Below are 17,443 nucleotides of genomic sequence, written 5' to 3'. Positions count from 1 at the left end.
TAATTCACCTGTTAATGGGCATTTGGGTTATTTACAGTTTTTGAATGTTATAAATGAAATTCACATGAATAATTATATACGAGCATTATTGATAAATGTTTTCAGATCTCTTGGGTATACCTAAGAGTGGAATTTCTAGGTCATTTGAAAAGATTATTATTTTTTAAAATAAACTACCAAAGTGTTATTCAAAGTGGTTGTATCACTTAATAGTCCCACTAGCAATGTAAGACCTCTGTTTGCTCTAAACCCACTCCATTGCTTGGTAGCATCAATTTAAAAATTTTTGCCATTCTAGTAGGTACATAATGGTATCTCATTGTGGTTTTAATTTGTATTTCTGTAATGACTATGATGTTGAACATCTTTTCATGTGCCTATTAGCCATTCATTCATCTTTTTTGATGAAATGTTTATTCAAATCTTTTGCTCATGGGTTGTCTGTCTTGTACTTACTGTGTTGTAAGAGTTCTGTATATATTCTGGACACAAAGCCATTGTCAGATAGATGTATTGAGAATATTTTCTCCCATCATGTGGTTTGCCTTTATTTTTATAGTATCTTTGGAAGAACAGTTTTAAATTAATGATATCCAATTTATCCATATTTTTCTTTTATGGTTTGTGTTTTTTGTATCTAAGAAATCTTTGCATATTCCTAAGTGTCTGCATTTTTCTCTTGTTTTCTTCTTGAATATTTATAGCTTTAGCTTTTATGACAGGTCTGTGATTCATTTCTAGTTAAATATTTGGTGTGAGATAAATAAGGATAGAGATTCACTTAAAAATGGAGCTCCTGGATGGCTCAGTTGGTTGAGTGTCTGACTCTTGATATTAGTTCAGGTCATGATCTCACCTTTCATGGGATCAAACCCCATGTAGGGCTCTGTGCTGACAATGTGGAGCCTGCTTAGGATTCTCTCCCTCTCAGGTACATGCACATGAACTCTCTCTCTCAAAATAAATAAACATTTTTAAAAAATAAAAAGAATACAGTTGTCTTGTTCTAGAATTATTTCTTTTTGTTACCATTGTCAAGGTCATTTGACCAAATATGTATGGACTTAACTTCTGGACTATATTCTGTTCCATTGATCTGTACTTCTGTCCTGTGTCAATACCAGTTTTAATTATTAGAGCTTTATAGAAAGTGTGGACTTTCAGTTTAACTTCTTTATTTTTTCTTTTCAAAATTGTTTTGGTTGTCTAAGTCCTTTGTATTTCCATAGAAATTTTATTTTTAAAGTTTATTTATTTTGAGAGAGAGTGCTCATGAGTGGGGGAAGGGTAGACAGAGAGGGAGAGAGAGAATCCCATGCAGGCTCCATGCTGCCAGTGCAGAACCTGACATGGGGCTCGATCTCACAAACTGTGAGATCTGTGAGAACATGACCTGTGCTGAAATCAAGAGCTGGACACTCAACCCACTGAGCCACCCAGGTGCCCCTCCATATAAATTTTTAAATCAGCTTGTCAGTTTCTACCAAAAACCTATAGGGATTTTGCTTGGAATTGCACTGAATCTTTACATCATTTGGAAGCAAATGATGAGTGGAGAAGAAGTGAACTGGCCACACATACTGCATTAAGTTCTTCCTCAAAAGAGGCTCTTGGTGGAGCATCTCCATGTTTGCAAGAGTTATGGTGGTTGATACTATTGTTCAGATCTTCTGTATTCTTACTGGCGGGTTTTGGTGTGCATGTGTGTGTATTCTATTAATTACTGAAAAAAGTAGGTTAAAACCTCACATTATGTCTTATGGCTTTACCTGTTGTTGTTTTTTAATATGTTAGTTTTTGTCCCATGTGTTTTGAAGCTATGTTATTAGGCACATATTCATTTATAACTGGCTATATCTTACTGATGTATTGACTCTTTTATCATTATGGAATGTCCTTCTTTCATTCTAGAAATAATTCTTATGTAATTGTTTTTGCCTGATCATAATTTAGCCTCTCCAACCTCAGTCAGTTAAGTGTCTGACTTCAGCTTAGGTCATGATCTCATGGTTCATGAGTTCAAGCCCCACATCAGGTTCTCTGCTTTCAGCACAGAGCCTGCTTTGGATTCTCTGTCCTCCTCTCTCTCTGCCCCTCCCCTGTTTGTGTTCTCTGTCTGTCTCTCTCAAAATAAATAAATAAACTTAAAAAATTTTTTAGAAATTAAAAAAAAAAAAAAAAGATCTGGGGTCGCTAGCCAGTTTGTCTTATTTTCTTCACCTTCCTGAGTCTTCTAGTACTTACTTTTTGTCTTTGGTCCAGGGTTTATATTATGATTAGCAGGAAGAAAAGGGTGGAATGCACTTACTCATTCTTGTCTGGAACCAGAAGTCTCATAATGATTTTTAATAAATGTTTCTGTATTTTCTAATTTTGTTTATTTGCCCTAATTATTTTGTTTTTCAGGCAAATGAAGATAAAACAATGTCCGCCAACCTAAAATACCTTTCCTTGGGAATTTTGGTCTTTCAGACTACCAGTTTGGTTCTAACGATGCGTTATTCTAGGACTTTAAAAGAAGAGGGACCTCGTTATCTATCTTCTACAGCAGTGGTTGTTGCTGAACTTTTGAAAATAATGGCCTGCATTTTATTAGTCTACAAAGATAGCAGTAAGTTTTTTGGTTTTCTGTTTTCAAGACATTACAATTTACTTGATTATTTTGGTGTTATTTACATATGATATATATATATATATATATATATATATATATATATATACATTCATATGTATACATATATATATATACAGACACATATATGTATATTGTTAACTACACATTTGAACACTGTTGCCTTATCTAATGTCCTACTATTACAGACATTTCAATATTTTTCATTTTCTTAAGACAGTTTTAGTCTAGTAACGAAGACATTTTATTCTGATCTATATCATGATTCATGTCTTCCAGTTAATGCTGTAAATATGAAATATAGCTTCTTGCATTTATAATAATTTGAGAATAAGTAAATTCTATATAGTTCTGTAACTTTTAGAAATTTAGAGAAGTCACAATTTTTTACTAAAGTCAAGCCTTTTTATATTATTTGTTGCATTGGTTAGTCTAGTGGTGACTAATTTGATACATTTTAAGAAAAAAACAACTTTATTGAGATATAATTCATATACCATATAATTCACAGGTTTTGAAGTATAAAATTCTGTGTTTTGGGGTATATTGCATTATTCTTTGAAATTGTAGTACAATATATTTTTACACACATATATATCATAAAATTTGCAACTTTAACCACTTTTAAGTATAATTCAGTGGCATTAATTATATTCACAATGTTGTACAACCACTAGCACTATTTCCAAAACTTCATTCACACCAAATAGAAACTCTGTAACCATTAAATAATAATTCCCATTCCCCTTTATCTTCAGTACTTGGAAACCTCTATTCTACTTTCTGTCTCTATGAATTGGCCTGTTATAGATATTCCATCTAAGTAGAATCATACAATGTTTCTCCTTTTATGTCTGGCTTATTTTAAACAATGTTTTCAAGTTTAATCCATGTTGTAACATGTATCAGAACTTTATTTCTTTTTTTTAATGTTTATTTTGAGAGACAGAGAGAGACATACACACAACATGCACCTGTGAGGGCAGATGAGGGAGGGGCAGAGACAGAGGGAGAGAAAGAATCCCAAACAGGCTCCATGCTATCAGCGCAGAGTCCCACGCAGGGCTCGATCACACGATCTGTGAGATCATGACTTGAGCCAAAATCAAGAGTCAGTTACTTAACCATGTGAGCCACCTAGGCACCCCAGAACTTTATTCCTTTTTATGACCAGATAATATTTCATTGTATGTGTGTGTGTGTGTGTGTGTGTGTGTATGTATGTGTATATAACATTGTAGCCATTAATGTATTGATGGACACTTAAGTTTTTTCCACCTTTTGGTATCGTGAATAACGCAATGAATACTGAATAATTAATATTGCAATAGAGGCATAAGTCTCTGCTCAAGTCCTTGCTTTCCTAACTTCTGAGTATATACATTGGAGTATAATTGCTTGGTCACATGGTAATTCTGCATTTAACATTTTGAAGAGCCACCAAACTTCTCCACAGCGACTACAACATTTTGTATTCCCATTGGCAATGTCCGAGGGCTGAAAATTCTCTACATCCTTACTTGTTATTCAAAAAAAAAAAAAAAAAATGTATAGGGGTGCCATGTGGCTCAGTCAGTTGAGTGACCACTTCTTGATTTAGGCTTATGTCATGATCTCACAGTTGTGAGATTGAGCCTCATGTCAGGCTCTGTGCTGAAAGCACAGAATCTGCTTGGGATTTTCTCTTTCCCTCTCTCTCTGCCCCTCCCCACCCCCACATGTGTGTCCATCCTTTTTCTCAAAATAAATAAATAAAATAAAAAATGTATAGCCATTCTAGTAGGTGTGACATTGTATCTTATTATGGTTTTGATTTGATTTTCCCTAATGACTAATGACGTTGAGCATCTTTTCATGTGCTTATTGACCATTTGTTTATCTTTAGAGAAATGTCTGTTCAAGTCTGCTGCCTATTTTTTAAATTGTTCATAAATTTAGTATACTTTTGAATCTATTATGGTGGCCAGTGTGGCTGTAGCATATTGATCAAGGATAAGAATGGGACAAAGAGAGATTGAATTGGCGTTCAGAAAACACAATGCAGCTTTGAAGGCTACAGATATGACCATAAAAGCAAAAGGAAATAATTGAAATGTTTAAAATATGTCCCATTTTGCGCATGGAAAGACCAGTACAGTAGTCATATTGACAGTAGAGGAGATGCAAGAATAGGTTCAAGAAATCATATATGGAAGCTATGGCACTAGTCCAGGCAAGAAGATGATGGTAGCTTAGATGACACTGGTAGAGAAGAGATGATGTTTATGCGACATTGTTCTCTGAACAGGAGGTATATGCAGAACCACCTCCAAAGGCTGAAGGAACTCAAAGACTAAAGAAAAAGGCTGACAAATCCAGCTTGATGAGGGTGTCTTTGGTAGCTGCAAGAGGAGTAGATCTCTGCAACACCATCTCCCTTAAGGCCTGCTTTTATCGCCCTAGAGGTTGGGGAGTACATGTTGGAGACCATCCAAGAGGGAAATGTTTAAGAATGGGTGTGTGTCATAGGACACCTGGGTGGCTCAGTTGGTTAAGCATCCAACTTCAGCTCAGGTCATGATCTCACAGTTCCTGAGTTCGAGCCCCGCATCGGGCTCTGTGCTCACAGCTCAGAGCTTAGAGCCTGCTTCAGATTCTGTGTCTCCCTCTCTCTCTGCCCCATCCCCACTCATGCTCTCTCTGTCTTAAAAGTAAATAAAACATAAAAAAAAAAAAAAAGGAATAGGTGTGTGTCAGTCATATCTCCAAGACAGATCATATCATGGACATTATATCCTAAGGATGTACTTAAAAGTGTGATTTGTTTTTTAATGTTTATTTATTTTTGAGACAGAGAAAGAGCATGAACGGGGGAGGGTCAGAGAGAGGGAGACACAGAATCCGAAGCAGGCTCCAGGCTCCGAGCTGTCAGCACAGAGCCCAACATGGGACTCAAACGCAGAGTGTGAGATCATGACCTGAGCTGAAGTCGGATGCTTAACCGACTGAGCCACCCAGGTGTTCCAAAAGTGTGATTAAACAAAAGGAAAGAGTGTGTGTGTGTGTGTGTGTGTGTGTGTGTGTGTGTGTGTGTATTGGGGGAGGCGGGTATTTACGGCAGATTTGTCCAAGATGGCATTGATTTGGTTCACACAGATTTTTTTAATGCTTATGTATTTTTGAGAGAGACAGACAGACAGACAGACAGAGTGAGAGTGGGGAAGGGGCAGACAGAGAGGGAGACACAGATTCTGAAGCGGGCTCCAGGCTGTCAGCCCAGAGCCTGATGTGGGGCTTGAACTCACAAATGGCGAGATCATGACCTGAGCTGAAGTCAGACACTTAACCAGTTGAGCCACCCAGGTGCCCCGGTTCACACAGATGTTGGTTTTTTTGTTTTTTGTTTTCTAATTTTTTTTTTTAATGTTTATTTATTTTTGACAGAGAGACAGAGCATGAGTGGGGGAGGGGCAGAGAGAGAGGGAGACACAGAATCCGAAGCAGGCTCTAGGCTCTGAAGGGTCAGCACAGAGCCCAGCGCGGGGCTTGAACTCACAGATGGTGAGATCATAACCTGAGCCAAAGTCCGACACTCAGCCGACTGAGCCACCCAGGCACCCCCACACAGATGTTTTTAAACTATAGTTGACATGACTTGCTAGCAGAGTAGGTGTGTGAAGATCAAGGAAATGGGGAATCCAGTCTGAGGAATAATTCCCAGGTTTTTAGGTTAAATTAAAAAAAATTTAATTAAAAAAAAATTCTAGATAAAGATTGACATTTATGACTTTGGTACTGTGAATTATTTCAAATAAGATACAAAGAATACAAATGAACATTTTAAAACATTTTTTTAACATATATTTATTATATTATTGAGAGACAGGGACAGAGCATGAGTGCGGGAGGGACAGAGAAAAAGGGAGACATAGGATCCGAAGCAGGCTCCAGGCTCTGAGCTGTCAGCACAGAGCCTGGCGCAGGGCTCGAACTCACAAACCAGGAGATCATGACCTGAGCCAAAGTCAGACGCTCAACCAACTGAGCCACCCAGGCGCCCCACAAATGAAATTTTAAAAAATGGATGATTTGGGGTACATTAAAATGAAAAAATGCCTGTATATAAAACCAAATGAGAAGATAAACCAGAGATTGAGAGAAGATATTTACATCACATGTATCCACCAATAATGAACATCCAGAACATCAAAGAACTTACATAATTCAATAAGGAAAAGACAAGAATCTCAACAGAAAAGTGGACCAAAGATATAAATAAGCAGTTTACAGAAGAGAAACCTGGGGGCTCTTGGGTGGCTCAGTCAGTTAAGTGTCCAATTTCAGGTCAGGTTCATGAGTTCGTGCCCCACATTGAGTTCTGTGCTGACAGCTCAGAACCTGGAACATGCTTCAGATTCTCTGTTGCTCTCCTGCTTGTGCGCACATACTCTCTCTCTGTCTCTCTCTCAAAAATAAATAAATAAACTTAAAAAAGAGAGAGAGAGAAACCTGAATGGCCAATAAATATATTAAAAATTTCTAAAATATAAATAAATATATAAAAATATATTTATATAAATATATAACAATATATAAATATAGATCAACCTTACTAGCAAGCAGAGAAATCAAATTAAAGCCACAGACACAATTTCAATACCCTCAGATTGGCAAAAAGAAAAAGCCTAACAATACCAGGAATTGGAAGGAATAAGGAACAAGACCTTCCCTGAACTCCTGTTGAGAAAAATATGTCACAGCATTAATTATTTTAAATTTTAATATAATTTTAAAAATGTATAAGCTAATATTTTAGATTTTTTTTTCTGCTAAATCTAAGAAGAAATCTTTTGGTAACTTTTAGTTACCTTTTATTTTACTATTATTATTTTAGGGTAAGGAAAGGGTAAATATCAGATATTAATCTTTAAACATTTTTTCCATTAAAAAAAGTTTTCATAATCAAAGTTTTTAAGTTTTATGTTAGGAGAGAAAATCAGCTATGAAGTGTCATTATTGGTAAAGTAGTAGGATCCTTAGATTTCTCCTGTCTTTAAGGGTTTATGTATCTCTTAAAGTTCTTTGGACATTTTTTTTTGTGATTAGTACTGTAGGCTGGCTAGCTTGAAGTCCATTTCCAACCCCTTTCTCCCTTTGTTGTTTCTAATATGGAGACTATGAAAGAAAAGACGACATTGCCCAGCTCCCTTGCTGCAGGGGGTAGCTGTGCAACAAAATCCTGGTCTGTGACAGCAAAAGAAGATGCCCACTAGGTCACTGTATCCTCCTGTTCTTTCTTGCTGCCTAAAAACAAGAACCAGACACAACTGCGGTGATCATGTGGTGACCTTGTTGCAATAATCATGTAGACAATAGATGAGAAGCATGAAAGTAAAAAGCCAGTATAAATGGAGAGTGAGCTTAGGACCCTGATGTCATCACTGAGCTGCTTTGGACCTGGCCCTGGCCCTTTGAGGATGAGACAGGTCCCTTTGAGGTTGAGCCAGTATTCACTGGGTTTTCTGTTGTTTGCAGCCAAACCCACTCCTTAGTTGTTTTACTGTCTTTTTATGATTAAAGTCTTCACAATTATTAATTGGCTTGAATGGCTGGTGATAAAATGGAATGCACAAAATACAAGTTTTTATAATGTTGCTACTATAGAGTAAGAATACTTAGCTAAAAAATTAATACTTTGAGCGTTTGGTTATCATAAATATATATGTGCAGATATGTATGTATACAATATGTAAATACATATAATCAATTTGCTTATGTTTCCTAATGAAAGAGTATAAGGATAATGTTCTTAATATGCTATGTTATAATATTTAACTTTTGAAAAATTAGTATTATTAAAGGTATATTTCAGACCTAAAAGTATCTTAACATGTAGACCTGTTTCCATTTTTTATAGGTGAGAAAACTGAGGCCTTGAGAGAGAGTATGTAACTTATTCAGAGTTACTTAATTATTGGTTTTACCCATTTCATGTGTTTTCTAGAATGTAGTCTAAGAGCACTGAATCGAATACTGCATGATGAAATACTTAATAAACCTATGGAAACTCTGAAACTTGCTATTCCATCAGGGATATATACTCTTCAGAATAATTTACTTTATGTGGCACTATCAAATCTGGATGCAGCTACTTATCAGGTACTTAAAATATATTTCTAGTAGTTCTTTTAAGAAGCAAATAAGCAAACAATAATATTAGCTCTTTTCTTTTTCAGGTCACATATCAGTTGAAAATTCTTACAACAGCATTATTTTCTGTGTCTATGCTTAGTAAAAAATTAGGTGTGTACCAGTGGCTCTCCCTAGTAATTTTGATGACAGGAGTTGCTTTTGTACAGGTAACTATTCAAGATAAGTACACCTTTCATTTTTATCACAGTTTCAAAACCTTATTGTGCATGGAGGATACATTTGTTATTTGTTGAAGCGAGTAAATTTTTATTCTCACAACTGACATATTTTGAGGGCTTCCTTTGAGTAAGATACTACATCGGGACTGCAACTAATGAGAAATAAAAGTCTTATATAAGTTATTTTACTTATTAGTCTTATACTCTGTAGGTCCATCGGTGTTGTTGCAAATGGTAAGATTTCATTCTTTTCTGTACCTGAGTAATGTTCAGTTGTATTTATATACCATATGATTTCACTCATCTGTGGCATTTAAGAAACAAAGCAAAGAAAAAAAGAGACAAACCAAAAACAGACTCCTAACTATACAGAATAAACTGATGGTTACCAGAGAGGAGACAGGTGAGGGGGATGGGTGAAATAGGTGTAGGGGATTAAGAGTACACTCCTCTTAATGAGTTCTGAGTAATGTACAGAATTGTTAAGTTACTATATTGAACACCTGAAACTAATATAACACTGTATGTTAACTATACTGGAATTTAAACAAGGGAATGAATGAATGAATGAGTGAATGAATGAATGAATGAAATTTTTAAAATTAAAATAAGTAAAAATCAAATTATCTGACACAAATCTAGTTAGGGAAATAAAATCGTACATAAAACAACACTGATTTTTACTGGATGTCTGGAGCTTTTGAGATTATTTTATTAAAAAAATTTTTTTAAGTTTTACTGATTTATTTTGAGAGAGAGAGAGCAAGTGGGGAAGGGGCAGAGGGAGAGAGAGAGAAAGAGAGAGAGAATCCCAAGCAGGCTCCACACCAGCAGCGCAGAGCCTGATGCAGGGCTCAAACTCACAAACCATGAGCCAAAGTCAGACACTTAACCAGCTGAGCCATCCAGGCGCTCTGCATTTGAGGTTATTAATTACTCCCTTCTTATTGTTCATCAGCTTCCCTGATACCATTCTTTCCTGGTTCTTCTCATCTTCCTAATAATTCTTTATTGGGCTCCTTCCTGGGGTCCTTTTCCTTGATATTGGGGTTGCTGGTAGGCTTGTTATTTCCCTTAAATTATGTCCTTATTTTTGGAGACTTCATTCTGTAGGTTTTTATTAACACATATATGCTCATAGTTCCTTGGTCTGTGTCTCACCCATAATTTCAGATTTGTACATCTAAAAACCTGTTGGACATCTTAGTTCAGTTATTCAATAGGCTTTATAAACTGAGCATATCCAAAACTAAACTTTACCTTTTCCTCCACCGAAACTATTCTTGCTTGTATTTTTTTCCCTCATTATTTACTCTGCCTGGGAGTTGTCTTAACTCTTCCTTCTGCCTGTACATCTATTCAGTCACTAAGACTTTGCTATTGCTGCTTTGTAATGCTTCTTGATTCTGTCCTTCTCTGTCTCTTCCCCAATTCATGTCGTCTTGTTTCTCATGTGATCATTTGCCTCCTGATTTTTTTTACTTCAGTCTTATCCATCCCTCAAAATTCAAACTCCAGTAGTCACCACTATGGTTTGTCTAAAAACAAATCCAATCATGCCAATTTCCTGCCATCCAGAGCCCTCCTCCCCGATCACTTTCTCCAGGGGTGCTATGTCTATCTTGAATAAATATTTCTGTTATTTATTTTTTTTTAATGTTTATTTATTTATTTTGAGAGAGCAAGTGAGCAGAGGAGGTGCAGAGAGAGGGAGAGAGAAAGAATCCCAAGCAGGCTTCATACTGTCAGTACAGAGCCCAGAGCAGGGCTTGAATCCACAAACCATGAGATCATGACCTGAGGCAAAACCAAGAGTAGGACTTAACCAACTGAGCCACCCAGATACCCCTAGTTAATATATTTTAAAATGGGTATTACAAAAATATAACTGCCATTTCAAACCCATATTTTCAGATATTGCTAAGGATAAGCTAAAGTAGGTATTACATTGTAAAAAGTGAGGTGTTTTAAATTAAAATATCAAGGGGTCTCTGGGTGGTTCAGTTGGTTGAGTGTCCGACTTCAGCTCAGGTCATGATCTCACAGTACATGAGTTGGAGCCCTGCGTTGATCTCTGTGCTGACAGTTCAGGGCCTGGGGCCTGCTTTGGATTCTGTCTCTGCCCCTCCCATCTCTCTCTCTCTCTCTCTCTCTCTCTCTCTCTCTCTCTCTCTCAAAAATAAATAAATATTAACAATTTTTTAATTAAAATATCAAGTAAGAGTTCAAGTGGAACACAGATTTAACAAAAGCCATGAAGATAATTTCAGGAACGCTGAACTATGGGATAAAGCCCACAGTGGTTAACATGATACCATATGGGACGGGACTTCCATAATAACCAACAGCTCCAGAACCATTTTTGCTGCTCCAACAGTTCACACTTTGAATTTCTACAACTGAACTGCTTATAGAAGCTGTTTTGTGCATCTGTGCATTTACTCATTCTCTTTCTCTTTTTTAGGGAATTTTTTGAAATTGTAAGTTGTAACAGTAATATCACTATGGGAAAAAAATAAAATGATTCTAAGATTTTCTTTCAAAAGCTCTCCTCTGCAATCCCCAAGAATGGTATTGGTTGCATTTTTATCTTAAGGTCTGAGAGTGCACTCTAAATATGTACTTTGTAAAATATCATAAGAATAAACTACAGTTTTGTTTTTCTTTTTGTTCAGTGGCCCTCAGATTCTCAGGAGCTTGATTCTAAGGAACTTTCAACTGGCTCTCAATTTGTAGGCCTCATGGCAGTTCTCACAGCATGTTTTTCAAGTGGCTTTGCTGGGGTTTACTTTGAGAAAATCTTGAAAGAAACCAAACAATCAGTTTGGATAAGAAACATTCAACTTGGTAAGTTTTAAATGCTTTCTAAAGTTATCTTTTTTTCATAATATTTTTTAATGTTAGACTTAAAGATTACTATATATCTTTAAATAAATAAGCCTCCCATAAAATCTCACTGATACAAATGTCTGGCAAGGGGCACCTGGGTGGCTCAGTTGGTTAAGCATCCGACTCTTGATTTTGGTTCAGGTCATGATCTCATCATAGTTGTGAGATGGAGCCCCAGAGTTCTCCGTGCTGGCCATGGGAGCCTGCTTAAGATTCTCTCTCTCCCTCTCTTTCTATTCCTCCCCACCAGAAACAATGTATTTAAAAAATAAACAACACCAAAAAGCATTGTGTTTTAAATGAATGCCTGTTATTCAAGAATATGGAATTTTAGGTCTGTGACATAAGAGTATATATAGCCTATTTCTGTCCTCACTATTTGAAGACTTAAGAACTTTATTCTTGGTTGCTCCAATTCTCAGAGAAGATGTTACAAATAACATACTCTCTTCCTGGGGGATAAGGAGATTAAGATACTTGACAAATGTCAATTATGTGATATAGTGTTATCAACTATAGTCACCATATTATATTTCAAATCCTCAAGATGTGCACTTTAAATAGCTTACACAATTTTACTTGTCAATTTTACCTCAATAAAGCTGAAAAAGAAAAAAAAAGAAAATAGAGGAAGTTTGAAATGATGAAACTTTCATTTTGTTTTAAAATCTTAGTATACCTTTTTATTTCAAAATATTTTGTTTTAGCTTTTAAATTCTGTAACATTTTTTTAACTGAAGGTAAATAGTTTATAACAAACAAAAAGACCTCACATACTTAAGGATTTCATTTGAACATATATTTAAACTATTACAGTATTATAGCGTTTAATTTCTCATACAAAGATTCCAGATATAGTATTCCAGGTATATATTAATTTTGGAAAATGCTACATGTGAGAGACAGCTTCATTGCAAATCAACCATTCTATTTCAAGTCTCTGTTCTTGTGACTTTGGAGCTCATGTTTGAAAACTGTTTTTTGTTTTGTTTTGTTTGTTTTTTTGTCTACATCAACTTAACAAATTTACCGTGTCTCTCCTGGTAGCAGTCAGGCCCTCCACAGTGAATGTCTGTACTTCTAATGGCCTATATTTTAAGTCAAACATTCCCAAACAACCTCTAAGCTCTAGTCCATTTTTCCAGCTGTTTTCCAGTAATGTGGTAACAAACTGAACCTTTATATTTATCACAGGATTTGTTTGTTTCTCTGCAAAATTTTATAAATGTATCAAGTTTTCTGTTTTTTGTTTTATGTTTTTTAAGAATATTCAAAGTAGGGGCACGTGGGTGGCTCAGTAGGTTAAGCATCGGACTCTTGATTTTGGCTCAGGTCATGATCTCACGGTTTGTGGGTTTGAGCCCTGCATTGGGCCCTCTGCTGTCAGCACAGCCTGCTTCAGATCCTCTGTTTCCCTTCTCTCTTAATAGCATTTCTCAAGTATCAAACTATCAACAATTAGCAAATTGATAAGGTCCCAACATTAGCCAGAGAGTGAAGAAATAGGAACTCTTATTACCTATGGTTGCCAGGAGTATAGATTGATATAACCTTATTGGATCTCAATTTGGGGGTGTTTAACAAAATTTTATATAAATGCTTTGATGCAAAAATTCCACTTCTGAATAAGAATTTATCCTATGAGTATACTTACACAAGAGCACAAAGATAAATCAAGGTTATTCATTTTAGCATTGGCTACAATTGTAAAAAATAGACATGTAGAATATTGCTTAAATAAATTGTCCGTGTGATTAAATAGTGCAGTGCTTAGGATCATGGAGTCCAGAGCCACACTGCCTGGATTCAAATCCTGAGTCCATCACTTACCAGCAGTGTGAGCTCAGACAAGTTTAACTTCTCTGTGTATCAGTTTCTTCATCCATAAAATGGGCATAGGAGTATCTGCCTAATAGGGTTGTTGTAAGTTAGCATACATAAAGCACTTAGAACAATTTGTGGAACATCATGTTATGTATGTATTTCATATTATTATTATTATAATCATCCATAAATGGAATATTGTACAACTGATAGAATGCTGTAGATCTGTATATACTGACATGTATATAACCTGTATTGGATACCTTTTTTCCTAATTAACAAGTGTTGTTTTATAATTAAAAAATAGAAACCTAATTAATACTTTCATAAGTGTTTCTTATTGTATTTTTTATTTTTGTAACTTTGTAAATTTGTATTACTGTCATGTTCAGAATTAGACATCTTAAAATGATTGATGTATACCTGGAACTAATATAACACTGTATGTTAACTATATTGGAATTAAAATTAAAAACTTAATTAGAAAATGAATTGGCATAAATAAAAGAACATTTCATATCCTTTTAGTTCCTTTCCATCATGGAATACTTCAAGTAGTTATGTCTTTATAAAAACATTGCTTCATTCTGCACTCTGACTACATATCTTACCCGAGACTACTCCTGATAAATGGCCTCTATAGGTTTCCATTTCTTTCTTTATAGTTTGTGTGTGTATAGTTTCTTTATGTGTGTGTGTGTGTGTGTGTGTGTGTGTGTGTATGAATATATAAGAATATAGAGCTAGCAATAGGAAGATATGGGACACAATGAATATGCCAAAAGTGAGCATTTTCCAGATATTTGAATGAGACAGCCATGTGGTCATATAATTTAAACATTATAGTTTTTAGTGTTCCAGAGTTGGTAATCTCTGTTCTTTTTTATATTGTCTTTGTCTTACAGTTATAATATAGTACAAAGTATAATTTTGTTAAGTTTATATAAATACCCAAGTAAAAGATTTTTAAAGTAGTCAAATTTTATCAAAAAGGAAAAGCTAAATATAAAATTTAGAATACCAGTGGAAAAATATCCCTCCAGACAAACTAAATGACACATGCCATAAAATTTACTTTTTTATAGGTTTCTTTGGGAGTATATTTGGACTAATGGGTGTCTACATTTATGATGGAGAATTGGTGTCAAAGAATGGATTTTTTCAGGGATATAACCGACTGACTTGGATAGTTGTTATTCTTCAGGTAAAGCATTTAAAGTCTTATATTTAATGCTAATAAACTTTATTTTAATATAGAGAATCAGAGTAGCTACTGATGTATGCTGGGAGGGAAAAAGATCCCTCCTGTTAGTGCTCTCATTATATCTAGTTTATTCTGGGAAGTTAAAATAGAACTGGTCTTAATGCCACAATGAAAACTTACTTTGAAAAGGTCATAAATGAACTTTATGGTATTTAAATTTGGCATAATGAAAATGCAAGTTTAAGAATTAAAGAGTTGAAGTTAGAGGTAAATATAACTTCTGATTTTTTTACAGTTCTTGTTGTTGTATATGATCAGCCCATTAAGGCTCAAAAGCAGATCTAGATATTTAAATCTGTAACAGGTACATATTAAAATATTCCTATCAAATTATCTCAGTTTATAATTTGAAATTGTTCAAGGGTTGAGTAATTTCATCATCAAAAAAAGAAAACAACTTGATAACGCTGGAGGATACAAAAGTGAAGATACAAGTCACTGCCTTCACAAAGCCTTTCTTTAAGAGGTATTTGAAGCTGTAGGAGCAAGCTCTCTTACAGAAATTGCGTGAAGGCGTGAAGGTGGCAAATTGTGGTTGTGTTTTGAAAGCAGGAAGTATACTTATATTTTTAAGATAGGAGAAGAGACCAGGATAAATGAAAATTCAGAGGAAATATAAAATACAGATAGGGTAAGTCAGAAGAGTTTGTATGATGGCTTTTATCCTAGCAGAAGGAAGCCCTCTTCCTATAAGACTTGAGTTAAATAAAGAAGGTTTGGTATAGTTGGTATGATTCCATAGGAACTAAATAGATGATTGACTACATTGCCAGGAGGTAAAGGGACTCAAACATCAATTTGTAGTGAGCTCAATTGGCATAATTTGTGACTCTCACTAATAATAAGCTTCTGTCTTGTGAGGAAGTTATTAATGTGGGTAACCCAGATTTAGGAGTTTATAACTAGAGTTTGGCAGAAAACAAAACTATGTTGTATGGTAAAACCTCATTATTTAAGCAGGTACAATTTGGAATTTGAGAGGGATTTGGCAGAAAGTTCTTTCTACAATCTTTTCAGGAAGAAAAATCTGACAGCAATAAAAAGGGGATTGAAGGGCGAGGAGCTAGAGGAAAAAAAGCCAAGTTAGGAGCCTATTGAAAGACTAGTAAAATAACTTAAATTACACTTTATTTTTACTTCAAAAGTAAGAACATTTCATTGATCCAAGTGACAGTCTTCCCACATTTGTCTGAACAAGTGATGCTTAGTTACTGAACTGGTTGAGGATAGATGTTTTATTCACAGTACAGTTAAACTAATATAACAAACTGCAGATTATGCTGGTAGGTACTTCAGGTAGCTTTTGTAATAAAAGGGCTATTGAACAAAACTCTATGGTCATAAGAGATGATTTTTTTTATTATTATTATTTTTTAACATTCATTTATTTTTGAGACAGAGAGAGACAGAGCATGGACGGGGGAGGGGCAGAGAGAGGGACACACAGAATCTGAAACAGGCTCCAGGCTCTGAGCTGTCAGCACAGAGCCCGACGCGGGGCTCGAACTCACGGACCGTGAAATCATGACCTGAGCCGAAGTCGGCCGCTTAACCGACTGAGCCACCCAGGCGCCCCAAGAGATGTTTAATAAAAATCACTTATTGGGTCACCTGGGTGGCTCAGTTAAGCGTCCAACTCTTGATCTCTGCTCAGGTCATAATCTCACAGTTCATGAGTTCAAGCCCCACGTTGGGCTCTGCACTGATACCGTGGGGCCTTGTTGGGATTCTTTCTCTCTCCCTTTCTCTCTGCCCTTCCCCTGCTCTCTCTCTCAAAATAAATAAATAAACGTTAAAAAAAAATTTAAGGGGTGCCTGGGTGGCTCAGTTGAGCCTCTGACTTCTGTCCATGATCTCACGGTTCATGGATTTGAGCCCCATGTCAGCCTTTGCACTGACAGTGAGGAGCCTGCTTTGGATTCTCTGTCTCCCTCTCTCTCTCTGCTCCTTCCCTGCTTGCTGTCTTTCTCTCTCTCAACAATAAATAAACATTAATTTTTTTAATTAAAAAAATAAAATCACTTATTACAATGGGATTAAATTTATAGGACAAAAGTCTAAAGTTTTATTGAATAATGAGATTGTTTGGAAAAGCAATTTTATATATGTTTGTTTAAAATAATCTTTTAAAACTTTTGCAGGCACTTGGAGGCCTTGTAATAGCTGCTGTTATTAAATATGCAGATAATATTTTAAAAGGATTTGCAACCTCTTTATCCATAATATTATCAACACTGATATCCTATTTTTGGCTGCAAGATTTTGTGCCAACCAGGTAATATATTTTTTTCTATTGCTTTAAGTCTCCAAAATATATAGAAAAGTAAGAATTCTTAATAAGATCTGGTATGAAAAATCTTGTTTTATTACAACTTTTGAAGGATCATGGAAATACCGTAAAAGATCCTTTTAACTATCTTTTAAAAAAAGATTGCAAACTAAATGCATAAAAGAAAATCTTCCACTGGAAAGTTTTTTATACAA

At 35.4% G+C, this 17,443-nt stretch overlaps 1 protein-coding gene across 3 annotated transcripts in view; it reads left to right on the top strand.

Moving 5' to 3' along the window:
* Window positions 1–17,443, top strand: part of SLC35A3 (solute carrier family 35 member A3) — a 52,475-nt gene that overhangs the window by 26,587 nt on the left and 8,445 nt on the right. For all 3 annotated transcript variants that reach the window (XM_049616745.1, XM_049616744.1, XM_049616743.1), the window contains exons 2-7: window positions 2,407–2,611; window positions 8,616–8,770; window positions 8,848–8,970; window positions 11,658–11,829; window positions 14,781–14,899; window positions 17,101–17,234. In XM_049616745.1, coding sequence (XP_049472702.1) covers window positions 2,425–2,611; window positions 8,616–8,770; window positions 8,848–8,970; window positions 11,658–11,829; window positions 14,781–14,899; window positions 17,101–17,234 — 890 coding nt within the window. In that variant the 5' untranslated portion in view covers window positions 2,407–2,424. The remainder of the gene's footprint in view (window positions 1–2,406; window positions 2,612–8,615; window positions 8,771–8,847; window positions 8,971–11,657; window positions 11,830–14,780; window positions 14,900–17,100; window positions 17,235–17,443) is intronic.

Source organism: Panthera uncia (genome assembly GCF_023721935.1).
Source record: "Panthera uncia isolate 11264 chromosome C1 unlocalized genomic scaffold, Puncia_PCG_1.0 HiC_scaffold_4, whole genome shotgun sequence".
Taxonomy (NCBI): Eukaryota; Metazoa; Chordata; class Mammalia; order Carnivora; family Felidae; genus Panthera; species Panthera uncia.
The sequence above is the reverse complement of the archived record's forward strand: the minus strand, read 5'-3'. Positions and strand labels throughout refer to the sequence as shown.